The following is a 17,852-nucleotide window of genomic DNA, read 5'->3' as shown; positions in this document are numbered from 1 at the left end:
TGCAAGCCCTCCTTGCTGCTCTAGCAGCTAGTACGTGCGTCTTTAGTGCACGAGGTTTCGAGTTCGATTCCAGTGGGAGAGCCTTGAAGTAAAAACTCCTTATGGTGATCCACATTCACTTTAAACTATGGCTCCATGCGTCATATAGCTTCTCTACTCAAAAGGGACGCCAAACGCAATCCAACCAAGATAATGCAAGCACGCCGAACAGACACTGCGGCATCTCATAATACTTATGTTGAAACATATACGAATTACAGGATCAATCTGCTTTCCCAATCACTCCGTAGGAAACTGAATATTAACTTACTGTTACTGGTAGTTTCTCGTTTCAAATAGCCTTGTAACGCGTTGTTAACATTTAAAGTAAAGAAGAAAAAACAAAAGATAAAATCGAAAGTTTGTGCAAACGGTCTGAACATGGTTCTTTTATGCTTTCACGCACTATTGCCTTCTTTTATCATAGTTAGTGCTGTATTAACCCAATTTGGTATTTCACACGTTGAAGCAGCAATACAACAAACGTGATGATTTCAACAACTTCTATTGTCAAATGGCATGGGTTGTGTAGCTCTTAGAAGCTTTTGTTATAAATGCTATCTTCTGGCACGACAGTCCCCACCACTTGTCGATGTCGTTTTTTTTTTCTTTTCTAAATGACAAAAACAATCAACAAAATGGCAACCTCTGAAACTGGGTCATTTAATACTTATAAAATGTTATTTAAAAAGCCAACAGTTATTCTCAAGACACTCAATATAGTATAGAAATGTTCGTGCATGAATATAACTTCATACATCTTTGGGTTGAACGGAAAAAAAAAAAAAAAACTGGAAATAATTATTTGTAATTTAACAGCTCTCTGTAATGCTATTTGGCTCACTTATATATATATATATATATATATATATATATATATATATATATATATATATATATATATATATATATATATATTTTTACATGTCTTTTCGGGCTCTAAAAATGGTCCAGGTGGGATTTAAGAAAATGAGCAACGCCCTCTTTCTGTGATATATCGAACACAGAGTGCTTCAAGTTCAAGACTGAAAATAGGTATACATATACTGATCCCGGTACATACACAGTGGAGTAGGCAAGGGGAAAATTCGCGGTTTAACACCTTCCCTTGAACACGATATTATGGAAATATAAACGTATATTAAGATATCATACACTCACTGTCACTAACATACTAACAAACAAATATTTAAAAGCATCCAGAAAGAACGGAGGGAATGAAATGAAACTTCACGGGTAATAAGATCATACAACTTTACTGTAATGATACAATAAGAGATCAATTTGACAACGGGTTTGGTTGTACAAGTGTAATACGTGTTGTATACCAGCATGTTGCAGCATCCCCTCGGGCACCGATTCATGCGCTGATGCCGCTTGAAAGAAAGTCGTAGAGTAGTCAGCCCATCTGCTGTAAATTGCGTCTCGAGATTTTGCAGATCAACAGTTGCGCGAAGTTAGCGTCCGAGCTGGTCTCAAACATGTTCAATTAGGGAGAGATCGAGTGACCTTTCTGACCAAGGGAGAGCCTCAACGTATCGCAGACAGTACATAGACACACGAGCGTTGTCAACTTGAAAGACTATGCCAGCGTGCTCTCGCAGGAGAGGCAACACATGCGGTCACAGAATCTTACTCACGTATAGCTGTAGCATCAAGGTTTTGCGAATTACTACGAAAAGTGACCGAAAATCATACACGATGGCTCCCACGCCATGATGCCGGCAGTAACGCCGGTGTCCCGTTCCAGAATATTGGTTGGATGCGACATTTTAACCTCTGATTTGCCACGCATGCACACGATGGCCATTTGTCGTAATGCAGAATCGAGACTCATCACTGAACATGTCTGTCTGCCCCCCATGAGAATTCAACATCAATTCAGAAACATGAGACGAGAGGATTACTGCTCAGTATAAGGTTAGCTCTAGTTGATGAAGTTCAGCAGGAGCTCCAATCAGTTCCTGGTAAGTTCGGACGTACTGTGGAAAAGAAATTGATGAATGTTCTTGCCAGAAACTCCGACTACAAAACAACTGAAGCAATGGAAAAATAACTTCAAAGGTTAGAATTTAACTTGCCAGAAAATATAGATATTACATTTGTTTCTATCTATAAATATTGTCAAGTAATACTTATTGATACTGAGATGCGATTGTCTGGCTACAAACGTCACAAACTGACACTAAAAAATATGGAGAAGCATTTCGTGATATCTTGTAACACTGATTACGAGTAAAATCCTTAAAAAAGATTTTTTTCTCTACACTGAAATGTAGAAAAGTTAGGTTCGTATTACTTCATGCAAAGTAAACACACTCTAAAACAGGGGTGCCCACAAGGGGGAGGTATGACGCAAACTGCGTCATTGAAATATTTGGGGGGGTTAAAAAATCTATATAAATATGTTTGAGGGGTGTAAAATTAATCGAAAACATTTTTTCATGGAAGAACACCTACGGATAGACAATTGAGGGGGGGTGCGTCATGGACATGAGGGGGGGGGGCACCAATGCTCTAAAATACAATATGAAGTAAAACTAGAGATTGTGTTCTTATATCAATGTTTTCATCTTAATCTCATAATATGTGTGTTTTAAAAAGTTAGAAGTATTTAAACTGTAAATGCTAGAAAAATAAGTTCTGAAGAGAAGTCCCTGAAAGGTAAAGTACAGTTTGTTATATTTCACCTACAAAACTTTGCTGCATGTTTAAAAATCTCTTTTTTATTGCAATTTTGGTGCATATTTTAACATATTTGACAGCACAGTTGTATGCATATTTCATGAATTCTAGGCGCATAAAAATCCGATGTCTAGTCATAATAGAGCAACAATCGTAATAGCGAGATTTTTTAACTGGTTCATCATCTGAAGAAGACACACCACCACCACCCGCAATAGTCTACGGTGGTTCAAATTTAGCACCACTTCCGGTTTCAATACTTAATTTTCATAGAGCAGAAAAGGTAAGAAATATCGAAAAAAAATACTTATATAATCTACTCCACTAAATGAGTAACGCATTGCATTAAAACGCATGTACTAACACAAATATAAAATTGAAAAAGACTAAAATATATTTTCAATTTTGGATTCCCCCCCTCTCTCTCTCTCTCACACTCCCACACACATTCTTGGTTAGCGCCTGATACAGACACTTTCAAGGTTTTCTTATATTAATTTATATGTATTTATGACTTCGTGTATCAACTGCTACCACTACGTATAGAATCAGCAATTAAACTGAATATGTGATAAGTAGCTAACCACGACACTGACCTGTTTAAAGCTCTTCCGTATATCGTCAGTTCATGTTACCAAGTGACGATATCAAGAGACATAAAGCACCAGCCACCTATCACACACACAATACGTCACATATTTAGCTTATTACAATATTAGCAAGCCAATACAGAAATTTCTATAAAACGACCTTCCTAGTAGTTCAAAGATCAAAACGCCCATAATTACCAAATGACTCATCTGCTACATTTTCTACGAGCAGAAATAGTAAGCGTGATTCGTGCTCTAAATCATAAGCAGCATTTGTTCATATAAAATGACACCGCTTTCAATTCCCAAATAATACAAACAGAAGATAAGCTTGCCTGTCGCAATAGATCTCCATCTGACTCGGAAATTCCCAATAGAACCTGGAAGTGTCATGATTTCTGTATTTATTTATTTCACATTTCATTACTTCTAACATATGACTGCATTTTTTTTTTTTTTTTTTTAATCTACTACGTCTTTGGGACATTTCATATATCTAGAGTTCTTGGTGATAGTTGTTCAAGAAAAAGAAAAATAGAAAACAGCACATATGGCATAAAAGAATGAGATTACGTGTTTGTTATATTTAGGAAAATATGGACTACATTTAATTCGTTAGAGCATAATTCTTAGAATATTTCATTGAATTTTTAGATGATTAACCTACAAGAAGTAACGGCCACTGTGACAATACTATAATTGTATACACTTTTCAATTTGCTCATAATTTTCATTTGATTTATCTAGTAGTTTTATACAATAAAAGGAAAAACTATTTATTTTTTTGGAGTTTTCAACCTTTTCAGCATCAAGGTTACTTGCAGTTGAAGGTGGAATTTGAATCACTGTAATGTGTTCAATTTTCAAATATCTCCCACTGGGAATCGAAGGTGCAGCCACGTGCACCAAAGCCATACGCGCTAGCCACTAGATCAGTCGAGGACCAATGGTCTAAAATCAACAGCTACATTTTTCTTTACAATCATAGAATAAGCAAAGCAAAGGCGGCGGTAGATAAGAATTTCTGACTGGGGAAGGTTGTACGCCTAGGAACAATCATCGCCGGCGACGTGTCGTGGATATACCATTACGATCCGGAAACGAAGCGTCAGTCGATAAAAGACCGCAACACGTCCTCTCCTCCCCCCCCCCAAAAAAAATGTTCCATCTGCTGGCAAAGTATTGTTGACATTCAACCTCATTCTGCCTTAGTCTGGATATTCCCCCGTGCGACTTTTGGCTCTTCCCCAAACTTAAGGATCACTTTAAGGCCAACACTACAGTTCGGCAATGGTGTCGTCAGAAGACACCACAATAGGGGTGTTCCGGATTCCGGAATTCCGGAATATTTCGGAATGAAAATCTTAATTCCGGAATCGGAATTAAAAATTTTCTCATTCCGGAATTCCGACATTACGGAATTCCGGAATTTCGGAATCTCGGAATTTCGGAATTTCGGAATCTCGGAATTTCGGAATTCCGGAATCTCGGAATTTTGGAATTCCGGAATCTCGGAATTTTGGAATTCCGGAATTCTGTAAGTTCACTCCGAAAAATTCGAAATCTCGGAATTGCGGAATCTCGGAATTTCGGAATTCCGGAACTTCATCCCGAAATTTCGGAATGCATGAATCTCGGAATTCCGGAACTTCAGTCCGAAATTTCGGAATTTCGAAAACTCGTAATTCCGGAACTTCTATCAGAATCTCGGAATGTTGAAATTTCTGAGTCATGGCAATCGAAATTGTAGATTTTGAAATTTTAGAGTTCCTTGATTTCATAATTACAAAAGTTCAGAAACTGGAATCTTCAAATAACATGACTATGAGATAGACATCAACTCAGGCAGATATAATGATGAAACTTACTTCCTTTCACACGTTGTCAGTGGTGGCTATACTCCGTCCTTCTGCGGAGCGGAAAGTTCTTAGCCATGGTACTCATTGAACAAAATTTAAACACTTCATTTATTGGTTCTTGTCTTTTTAATGTTCCCCAAAGGCAGGTTCTATGACATTTATACATGGTTGCTAGCTGGGCCACCAGTGCAATACGGAAAGAGTATCAACTAGTTCCTTCCCTGTCTGGCTTCAAAATGACATATAGAAAATGGAAAATTTAGAACCACGGTGAATACATAAGTTGCGAGTTTCATGTTCGTTATCCACATATTTACTTGCACACTTAAACTGACATTCCTCTGCTATTATTCCACCCTCGTACTCCTTGATGTTTAGAAGCCAGGTTTTCAAAACGTAGCTGAAATGCTCGTTCTTCGCACGGTCAGAGTAAGTTTATGAAAAATAATTGAACCCCCAATTCCCCTTACGATACACATTTCAACGATTGTTTACACGGTTTACCACGAAAACTATGGATTCGACACTAATATCGGTAGTTTAAGGTTAGTTTTACATGTCACCTCTTGCCACTCCAACCATAGGGGTGTTAGGGGGTCTTGAGGGCTTAACTGAAATTTAAACGACATCGAGTGTCAATGTTCAACTCAGCGACCTAAAATAACTATGAATTCGACAGTAATACCGGTCATTTCTCATTATTTTTGCATTTAACGCTCTTTCAACTCGCCTCCTTGGGAAGCTAGGGGGTCTCTCTTGTTTCCAGGTTGTAAAGTTATATGTTTAATTTAATAATTGAAATTGCGAAGTTTAATTGAAATTGCTTCGGGCGTTCCAGAGTTATGTTGGAACAAACATACATACATACATTTTCATAAAATAAAGCATGTAGTTCTTCTCCCTCATAACTTTCTTAGTTTTTAATTTCTTGTATTTGGAAAATGGAAACTTTTCAATAAAAACGTGGTTCGGAGCTCACATACATAGTTGATTCCGTAACTAGCTGATAGTAAATAGTTTTTCATAACGTAAGCCTTGCATAATGCTATTACACACAAATATTAACTGTTATGCCATGCTATCTTTTTTTTAATACATAAAAAATAAACTTTCCTTAGTGTTAAATGTATTTTGTATTACTATAAAGAAGAAATAAAAATATAATAGATCTAAATTAATGGAGAATTGAAAATAGAATATAAGAAACATTCATATATTTATAATAATTGTAATTAATATTTGTAAAAACAGTGGAGAAATAGACAATCTAGGTTTCAACACAAAGTAATAATGAAATGCCATATCAATAGAATTTTAATCCTCTCATGTTTCTTTAATTTAATTTAAAGAAACCTTTAATTTTAGTTTCTACATTAAAAAAAAAAAACTATCATAATCGTACAGCTTTACATAGTAGCGGACTGTTACCCTTATAATCTACCTGTTCATATGATCAATAAAACAAATAAACAAACAAAAAAAAACTTATTCTGTTTAAAGATATTGGTCAATGCTACTTAAATTTCGTATAAATTTCCATTGATTAGAATATACATTATTACAATTAATTTACAAAAACTAAAAAATATGCATTACCTCAAATCCAATACTATCATTATTGATTCAAATATACATTATTACAATTAATTTACAAAAAGGTAAAAAAAAAATATGCATTACCTCAAATCCAATACTATCATTGTACACCTTGTTTAATGCTTTTCGGAACATGGTACTCAGTTATAGAACGAAATAATATCGTATATATTTGATGGTTGCCATTAAATCTGATTGTATGTGTAAATTAGTTCTACTACAAAATTCTACTTTTGAAAATAAAAATAAATTCAAATAGCATTTTTCAGTCTGGTTATTTTACTTGGATATACATAAAAGATAGAATGAAAATGTACGTTAACTACAAATTAAAATAAAAACTACTTATCACTATTAAACATAAGGAAATTTTATACAAATAACATAATAATAATAATATACATTACACATATTTAACATGTAACATTAGAAAACTAAGGGAATGTTATACTGTACAAACGACATTTTAAATACGAAATATTATGAATCTTATGAACTATATCAATTGAAACATTTGTTCAAATAATGTATTAGTTGAAACATTTTTGTATTATTAACGTTATGAAACCTAAGAAAATGTTATTTTAACAATATGTAGATACATCTATACAGTTATGACACTAGTAACTATACCTTTCTCAGTAGCTTAACTCTTTTAAGATTTATAGCGACTTCTGTTACTATGGCCTAGTATCGCCTTTGACCGTTTATTTAGGTTCTATAATAAGTATTTAAGCCGTTTTCTTATTGGTCAAGTCAATGATGGCCCTAAGAACACCCCAGATGCGTTTTGGAACCGGATGATCAACTTGGCGGCGCCAAGTGGGGGCGGAGGGGCGTTTTTCCTTTTTTCTTAAGGCAAGTTAAAAAAAATCACGTCTTTATTTTTCAAGATATCAGATTGAAACTTTACATATGAATTATGTGTACCTCTGCAAATTTCTTCTGAATATATATATTTTTTGAGATCCCTACGTGAAACCGGGCCTGGGGCCGAGGGAAGCAAGTGTTCCGAGAGGGCGATTTTTTAATGAAAAATTTCCGGTTTTCCCCGATTTTTCCGGTTCAGGTGTATGATACGGACATGTAAATCGTACCGTTGGAAAGGGCTCGATATACCAAAGAAAATGAGCCATGACTGTTGCACAATATATATATATATATATATATATATATATATATATATATATATATATATATATATATATATATGTATATGTATATGTGTGTGTGTGTGTGTGTGTGTGTGTGTGTGTGTAAATATAGGCCTATATAGGGCCTAAATTCAGACTTTCAACAATTTTTTCCGCCCTTTGTTTTCAAGATACAAGATTGAACTTTTGCACACGTATTATGTATATAGGGTCTACATAAGAAAAAAGCTTCAGATCTCTACATAAACGCAGGCCCGGTTCCGAGGGGCAAAGTGTTTTGGCTGGATTTTTCCAAAAAAAAAAAATGCGGGTTTTTCCCGAATTTTACGGTTCAGGTGTATGATACGAACATGTGAGTGGTACCTTGGAAAGGGCTCATTATACTGAAGAAAATGGCGTTTGAACCATGACTCTTAGTCAAGTAGTAATAAACAGTATATTTTTGAAGTACAGTATATATATACACGAAAAGATTGGATTACCTTCAGACTTTCAAAAATTTCTCCTGACCTTAGTTTTCAAGATACAAGATTGAAATTTTGCACACGTATTATGAACACAACAACGTATTTTATAAAATAATAATTCAGATCCCTACGTGAACCCAGGCTTGGGCCAGAGGGGCGCAAAAATTTCGACTTTTTTTCGAAAAGTCTCCCGCTTTTTCCGTTTCCGGTGTATAATACGCACAATCGAGTGGTACCGTTGGAAAGTATGCTTTATCCTAAAACAGAAAACGAGGTATGAACCATGATCCTACGATAAATAGTAAGGAAGCAGTAGCTGTAAAAGTATAAAATAAAGTATAAAGTATAAAATTTACCTGAGAAAGGGGAAATCCTAAAAGAGTTAAATTTATCGCACCTTTTAAAGTCAGGTGTTGATTTATGAATCCCCTGTTATACTAAGTCAATAATGTGAAACAATGAGAACATTTAGCTTATATTAAATAGCATTTTAAAATTATTTTGGGACAATAGCTTTGTTCATGGACAGAAATATTAACTGTTCAGCATGCTCAGCGGTAAGAGATGCTCTATAATCTGTCACTACATTGCCACCACAGTTGAAAACTCTCTCACTTGGCACGCTCGTAGCAGGAATACACAAATATTTTCTCGCTAATTTTGTTAATCTTGGAAGATGGTGGGAATGGCTATTCCACCAAACAAGTTTCTCTTCCTCCAAATCTGCATCCCCAAGATTTAGGTATCGGTTTAATTCTTCTATTTGACTGTCTTCTTTATCGTTCCTGTCACCAAATTTCCTTCGTTTTGAGACATTTCTCTTAAGTTCATGGAAAAAAAAAAAGAACTTGAAAACTCGATCAGCTGATTAGTTAAATAAACTTGTATATGGAAACATTGGCTCTGTAGGTCAATGTCATGGTTCTGATATTCGTTTGTTCGAAGTGACTAAAACGCCATCTATCTTTTGTATTCTACCCGTACCTATTACGTTTCCTTTAGATTGAAACATGAGGTAAGCAGGGGTAGGAGCTTAGAAATTGTGTCCGTTAAATTGATAACTAGTTAAATGTGATTTCGGATTAGTGTTTGGATAATAATGCTCCTACACAGAAAGTAGCCGGATTAATTAAGTGTAAGTGCCATTGATATGCAGCTCGTCAGGAAATTGTAAGTACAAAATTTTAATCTATTTTTTTTCTTTCCATTTCGGCCCAACTGTTACAACTTTTTGGTGAGTGTATGTCTTTGGTCACTAGTTTAATATATATTGTTATATTTGGGGATTAAATTCAATTTGTGTAGATATTTGATATATGAAACCTGTCAAAAGTACAACCAGTAAAATTAATTTAGAATATAAAGTAGTGGAATGCGAATGTATAAAAATTTCCGGACTACTATTCAAATTGGGAAAGGGTTCCAGTTAACATTGAGTGAAGTTGTTTTGTGTCTACACAGTTATATTGTTATTGTTGAATTTACATTTATGTTGAAGAAATTATACAATAAATTGTTCGAGTTGAAGTATATTTATAATTTTCACGAAAAGGATTACTTGCCCAACCTACTCCGCATTAAGGGGAATCCTAAAATACCCTTTCATAGGTAGTGGATTACTTGGTAACAAGACTGCCGCTACATATAAATATAAATTACCTCATGTTTCAATCTAGGAACTTAAACCTTATTGCGTGAGGGCAATAAGAAGTGGATTTCGAATCTGGTTGTGATTAAAAGCAAGAAAAACGAAAATAAAATTTGTATTAGTCTACTATTTGTAAGCTGGATAAAAGGAAAGAAATTAATTTCATTAAGTATATAAATCTTTCGGTTATTGGTACCATTAGAAAAGAAAAGAAAAATGAGTCATTGGCAAGCGGCATACGAAGCTAGGGGTAGTATGTTGCGTAATAACAGAGTCGCAGTAGCTGACCCTCCCCTTATTTCATTTGACGATGAGATAGAAGGTCGTAGGTGTGAAGGGCAGGAAAATCAGAGAGGGGGGAATTTCTTGTCGTTCTCACATACACCTGTTCATGAGCATAGACAAGCAGTGTTGCGAGCTCCCATAACCTGTAACTTTCAAAAACAATTTTCGCAAAGTATTTTTAATTCTTTAGAAAAGCAAATATATGATATACCGGTAATAGATGGAACAGATGGTATGTTAGTATGTCATTTTCTTTTGAAACTTGATATGTTAATAGTAAAGGAAATTGCTCCCGTAGAGGCGATTTTAGTATCGAGTTTACAGAGGTGTAGGAAGCAAGCTTATGAAGAGTTGCAGCGCTTGTTAACAATAACTACAGATTGGGGTCATATCTGTCATTCATTATTATTAAAATTTGTCACACCCTTGATTAATACGGAATTTATGAAGGTATCATTATATAGAGTAATGCAAGAAAATGAAAATTTATTAAACTTTTTACAAGAGAAACTAAGTACATTAAATGTTTTAGAAATTAACATGCCTGAAGATGAAATTTGTAAATTAATAAGTAATTTAGTTACTCCCGAAATTCGTAATCTGTTGTTGATACTTAGTGTTCCAAAAACGGTAAATGAATATGTAGATTTTGCGGAAAGTTTCGAAATTAATGACAAATATAAACAAGATTATAAAAATGTTGTTAAAAGTGAAAAGGTTTGTTTACCACGGGTAAAAACTCCTCTTAGAAGTGCCAGGACAAATTATATGTCAACACCTTTTAATAGACAGAATAGACTGAGTTATCAAAATTTAAATGAAAATAAAACCGGAGTTCATAGTGCGTACTCTCATAGTGCAAGGGAAGATCATGGAAGCTTATTACAATTGCCCATCAGTATATGCCATACTTTATATCCCTGTATAATAGATACTGGCTCGACTCTATGCTTAATAGAAAACAGTGTTTTAGAAGAAATCCGTACGAAATGCAAGCCTAAAATAAAACAAGTAAATTACTCTGTGACCATCATGCAAGGGAATGAGTTGTTAGTGCGTGAGTTGGTGCAACTTATTTTCTTTATACACGGTGTCCGTTTTACGGCGTGGTTTGGAGTTGTTAACCATCCAAAATTAAAATTATTATTGGGTTTAGACTTTTTACGGGATAATTACGCCCATATAAATATAAACGCTCGAGAACTTCTTTTTGAGAAATTGAAAATGCAAGTAAAGTTACAACCTTTTGAGAATAACCCAGTTGGTATGAACAGTGATCTGTGCGCTTTCCAATATCATTTCAGGCCTACTCGGAGAGATCCCAGACACCTTGGCGCCAGAGTTTGTGATCGATTCGAGGGGACTAGGTCTGAAGGTGCAGCTTTACAATATGGTGGCAGTTCTTTTTCCTGTAACCTGACATCACCAACCCAAACCAGCAAGGCTAAGCAGTTTCCAAGGAGGCCTCGACGTTATGGCAACCAGACCAAGCAGACAACCAGTGGCGTAGGCGAGTCCAGGAGTAGGGCGGAGAACCATACTAAGGCAAAGACCAAGGAGACAGTTGCACTTGAGAATAATGATACTGCTGTTTATGAAGATGTTCCACCTGGCACGAGAATCTTTAATCCATTGTATAAGGAGGCAGATAAAGAGGGAGATGGAGGAGAAGCATTAAAAGGTAGTGTAAATTTTGAAAATATTTATGATGAAAATTTGATACCGTATGTTAAACAATTACTTAATGATTACAAAGAAGTAATAACCGATAAGTTAGGGCATGTTCGTGATTATTTATATGAAATTCAATTAACAGATCCTTCACCAAGCATTACTCAACCATATATGATTCCTAAATATAAAATGAAAGAACTTGATTTGTTTTTAGACAAATTAATAGAACAGGGTGTTATTGAAGAAATAAATAGTAGTCCATACATTTCACCCTGCTTCCTCGTTACTAATCGAGATCAATCCAAGAGATTAGTGATTAATTATGGCCAAATTAATTCTAAATTGTTATTGACTGGATTTCCGAGTCCGAACTTAGAATCTATTATTTCTAATATAGGTAAACACCATCTGTATACATTAATTGATGTCCGATCCGCATTTCATCAATTGGAGATTAAACCTGAGTGTAGGAATATAACAGCATTTGCTACACCAAATAGATTATTACAGTATTGTCGCCTACCGATGGGAATGGCAGTTTCACCATTCGTTTTGTCCAGTTTAATGCATAAGATCTTTCGTGATATAGAAGGGGATTATTTAGATATTTACTGTGATGATTTAATAATTCACTCGGATAGTGTAGAAAAACATAAAGAAATCTTAGAGAAAGTGTTAAAAAGGTTGAAAGATTGGGGGATTACTATTAGTCCACACAAAGCCCAGTTTATGAAATCAAAAGTGAAAATATTAGGATATGAGTTCTCTAATGGTCAAATGAGAATAGATGATGAGAGAGTAAGAGCGATTAAAGAAATACCCAGACCGAAAAATAAACGTGCCTTAAATAGAATGTTGGGATTTCTTAATTATTATCTTAGATATGTAAAAGATTATTCAGAACTTTTGAGTCCATTATATGCTATGAGATCACCCACAGTTCCATTTATCTGGGGGAAGGAGGAAGACGATTTATTGGAGAAAATTAAGGAAGCTATTATTAACCATATTGTTCTTAAAGTGCCAGATATGAATGCGCCCTTCGTTTTACATGTCGATGCTTCCACCAAAAATTATGGTGCTATATTAACACTTAAAGGCCGGTGGGGAATTAAATTTCGAAACCGCCCTGTCCGGCAGAAATCAAGGGTTAGTTTAAAATATCATATCTTGTTTCTTTTTTGTAGTTAGTCAAAGAAATTTTGTGAAATGTATGCTAATATACTGATACATCAAGATAAAATTATTCAAGGGTCCCTTCTTTTTTCCTTGTCAATTTGTTGCTGCCTGTACCTATTTGCCTCAATTTTGCAATGTACCCCTTCATTTACCAAAAATTTTGCCCAGCAAGTATGAAAATATATCAAAATGAAGACTTTCCTGCATCATACAAAGGAGTAGGAAATTGACTATTTTTAAAAAGTCTGAAATTAAGTTTATATACCCTTTTTTTCATGTTTAAATGCCAGGACGCTCGTGAGCGTCCAGCGGATTCAACGTTAGTAAAGAGATGGACGCTCAGGATCGTCCATCGGCTTTTAAGTGTTAAGCCAGTACGATGGCGATGGAAAACTTAGACCTGTTTACTTTTTGAGTAAACGTGTTCCTCCCTCAGATTGGTCGAAAAGCATTTTTGATCTTGAACTTTCTAGTTTAGTTCATGCGCTTGATAAATTTGACATGTATCTTCATAAGAAATTCACCATTTATTGTGATAATTCAGCCTTGACGTGGATACTTAAAAATCATAAACGTCAAAGAAAATACGGCTCTCTTATTGAAAAGGTGAGTCGATATCAATTTGATATTATTCATTTGCGGAGTGAGCGCAATATGGCAGATTTTCTAACTAGGATGCATAATTATATCGATTATACACCTCCTTCATCAGATATAGTGGAAATTGATAAGGTGGATGATAAAGAAGTACACTTGAATTTTGTTAATTTCTGGAATAATCCTTTCTTTCATAAACCATTAGGAGATCATCAACGAGAGGACCCTAATTTAAATACTATAATACAAGAATTAGAAAGGGGACAGGTAAAGGAACCTTATGTTCTTAAAAATGGTATCCTTCTGAAGAAAACTAAAGGTAAACAATATGGAGGTTTAAGAGCTGTTGTACCAGAGTCTCTTAAGTATAGTGTGATTAAATTTCATCATCAAGACCCTGTAGGTGGAGGACATAGTGGGGTCCAACGAACGATAGCAAAAGTGGCTATACGTTATACTTTTCCTAATTTATTCCAAGAAATTAGAGATTTTGTTCAGAGATGTACGACTTGTCAGCTATGTAGGGATAGGAATAGACTTCCTTATGGTACCTACTATACTCAGAAAGAGAAATATCCTAATAATTCTCTATTTTTAGATGTAATGGGGCCTTGGCCTATCAGTAATGGGTTTAAATATGTATTAGTCTTAACCGATGGTTTTTCTAGATTTGTCATTATCGAACCTCTTAGGAATTTGAGTTCAAAGTCTATATGTTTGAAATTAGATAAAATATTTTATTCTTACGGATTTCCAAATAAGGTGATTCATGACAATGCTGGATATCTGCAAAGCGATTATTTCAAACATTATTTATTTAGTTTAGGCATTAAAAACATTTGTACTACTCCTTATTCCATGTCAAGCAATTTAACAGAAAGACAAAATAAAAATATAAAATTAATTTTGAAAACCTATATTTATAAAAATCAAACTAAGTGGTCTAAGTATATTTATCAAGTCCAGTACACATTAAATAGTAGTGAAAATTCTGTAACTCGTAAAACTCCAAGTGAGGTATACTTAGGAAGAAAGATGTTTAATCCTTTAGATGTAAACTGGATTTTAGATCTAGGAATTCTTGAAAGTACTCAAGATAAAGCTGAGATGAGTAAAACTATTGTAGATAATATTGAATTGGCCTGGAAAAGGAAAGAGAAATTGTATTCTAGAAAACATAGAGATATAGATTTACCTATTGGAGAAAAAGTATTGGTTAAGAAAGTAACTAAATCTTCTTTGGAGAAACGTTATCAACCTAAATTAGATAGCCAATATCAGGGTCCGTTCGAAATTATGAGCTATCCAACAAAGAACACAGTGTGGTTACTACTTGTAGCTGATAAGAAAGTAAAGATTAAACGTCATGTCAGTTTCATAAAGAAATTTTATCCAGCAAGAGAAAATAATAATGAAAATAATAATGGAAATTAAGAAAATATGTACAGATTCTGTAATAATTGTAATCCACTTCACTGTTAAAATATATGTTATGTGTTATATATATTTGTGTACTGTGCTCTGTTTGTACAATTCTGCAGGTTCGGAATTGGGTGTTTCTGGCCATGGCTGTGTTTGTTGTGATTGTCCGAGAGAACCTTCCCATAGAAGAATGGCAATAAATCAGGACCATCAGGTGGATAGGCAAGAACAATACCGTCATCAATCCTGTTATCTTTCTGCAGTTATGGTGCGTGCTTCGTCGATTGGACAATGAACTAAAAGGAGCTCCGAAACAACTAACGATTTGTTTGTGAAGAATTTCCATCGGTGAGTTCGTTCCATTATTCTTTACTGCATGCCGTGCATGGAAGATGAACTTACTTCGAAATGTTAAATAACTGTTTGTTTAATTAAACCACCCGGAGAGGTGGGGAATTTAATATGAGACATTTCTCTTAAGTTCATGGAAAAAAAAAAAGAACTTGAAAACTCGATCAGCTGATTAGTTAAATAAACTTGTATATGGAAACATTGGCTCTGTAGGTCAATGTCATGGTTCTGATATTCGTTTGTTCGAAGTGACTAAAACGCCATCTATCTTTTGTATTCTACCCGTACCTATTACGTTTCCTTTAGATTGAAACATGAGGTAAGCAGGGGTAGGAGCTTAGAAATTGTGTCCGTTAAATTGATAACTAGTTAAATGTGATTTCGGATTAGTGTTTGGATAATAATGCTCCTACACAGAAAGTAGCCGGATTAATTAAGTGTAAGTGCCATTGATATGCAGCTCGTCAGGAAATTGTAAGTACAAAATTTTAATCTATTTTTTTTCTTTCCATTTCGGCCCAACTGTTACAACTTTTTGGTGAGTGTATGTCTTTGGTCACTAGTTTAATATATATTGTTATATTTGGGGATTAAATTCAATTTGTGTAGATATTTGATATATGAAACCTGTCAAAAGTACAACCAGTAAAATTAATTTAGAATATAAAGTAGTGGAATGCGAATGTATAAAAATTTCCGGACTACTATTCAAATTGGGAAAGGGTTCCAGTTAACATTGAGTGAAGTTGTTTTGTGTCTACACAGTTATATTGTTATTGTTGAATTTACATTTATGTTGAAGAAATTATACAATAAATTGTTCGAGTTGAAGTATATTTATAATTTTCACGAAAAGGATTACTTGCCCAACCTACTCCGCATTAAGGGGAATCCTAAAATACCCTTTCATAGGTAGTGGATTACTTGGTAACAAGACTGCCGCTACAGTTTTAGGTAACTGTCAAATCCTTTAGTACCAACATTCCCTCGATCATGTTTTTTAGGACTTCCTGCTGGAATAAATCTCAACTCATTCAGTACTCTACCTTTTATTATCTCAGTATCTTCATCCAAAAGATCTTTAAACCTGGGATCTAAGAATGTACACATTTTCAACAGTATTCTGCTTTCTTCATCCTCCTCGTATCGGGATTGCAACGGAGATAAAATTTCCATTTTCATGCTTCTTTCAATTTCTTTGAGTGCTGCTTCTAACATCTGTTCACTATCTTCTTCTTCAGTCAAAGAGTCATACAGCGAAAAATGTGTTTCCTGTTTACTTGCTTCGTCTTGTTGTGATGTATCTTCTATCTGTTGAGATTCTTCGATTTGAAAATCTTTTAAGATTTGTTCATATAATGGCCATATGCCCGACGCTGTAACCGATGTTTCAGCTGACATACTGTCACAAAGCACTTGTAAGGGCGATAATAGGGTCATGATCATATTTAATAATTCTATTTCTTTGTTCTGAAGGATAAGGTTTTTATGTTTTGTTCGGGACAGAAATTTTGCTATTGCTTCTTGATTTGTTAAAGCTACCTGTATCAAAGGAAGAGTAGACCACCACCTTGTTGGCGTGCATGACGGAAGTACTTTGCGCGGGAGGCCTAATGCATCTTGCTCTTCTTGCAGCGCACGTCTCATTTTGCTGCTGCGACTCGTAATTTGTCTAACAAGTAAGTTTACGAAGTTACCTAATAACTTCATTGACTGGATGTAGCTCAAGGGCTTTGTTCACTCCAATATTTAAAGTATGACCGAAACAGCTCAAATGTTGGAAATCACTCAAGTCAACAATGGCCTTTACAATATTGGTACTACTGTTGTTACACAACGAACATTTTCAGTTGATATTTCCGACATATCTATACTAACTGATATAAAGCCTCTAATAGATTAGATTTCGGAAAATCGGAATTCCGGAATTTTATCGCAAATATCGGAAGTTCGGAATTCCGGAATCTTGGAACACGATCCGAAATTTCGGAAGATCGGAATTCCGGAATCTCGAAACAAGATCTGAAATTTCGGAAGATCGGAATTCCGGAATCCAGAACACGATACTAAATTTCGGAAGGTCGGAATTCCGGAATTTTTAAACTCCATCGGAAATTTCTGAAGATCGGAATTCCGGAATTTTCGGAATTCCGGGATCTCGGAATTTCGAAATTCCGGAATTCCGAGATTCCGAAAATTCCGGAATTCCGAGATTCCGAAAATTCCGGAATTCCGAGATTCCGAAAAACGGAATTCCGAAAAATTCCGGAATTATCGACATTCCGAATTCCGGAATTGAAATCTCA

At 34.9% G+C, this 17,852-nt stretch overlaps 2 protein-coding genes across 2 annotated transcripts in view; one reads left to right on the top strand and one right to left on the bottom strand.

The window, feature by feature from the left end:
* Positions 1-17,852, bottom strand: part of px (MAP7 domain-containing protein plexus) — a 527,448-nt gene that overhangs the window by 242,456 nt on the left and 267,140 nt on the right. The window lies entirely within an intron of this gene.
* Positions 10,233-15,957, top strand: LOC145669873 (uncharacterized). Its single transcript, XM_081738219.1, has 2 exons — positions 10,233-12,004; positions 15,315-15,957. The coding sequence occupies exons 1-2, from the start codon at positions 10,255-10,257 to the stop codon at positions 15,488-15,490; spliced, it is 1,926 nt and encodes a 641-aa protein (XP_081594345.1). The 5' UTR covers positions 10,233-10,254; the 3' UTR covers positions 15,491-15,957.

The sequence above is a fragment of the Thermobia domestica genome, chromosome 2 (genome assembly GCF_964235325.1).
Source record: "Thermobia domestica chromosome 2, izTheDome1.hap1.1, whole genome shotgun sequence".
In the NCBI taxonomy this organism is placed as follows: domain Eukaryota; kingdom Metazoa; phylum Arthropoda; class Insecta; order Zygentoma; family Lepismatidae; genus Thermobia; species Thermobia domestica.
This window is presented reverse-complemented; position numbering and strand designations above follow the sequence as displayed.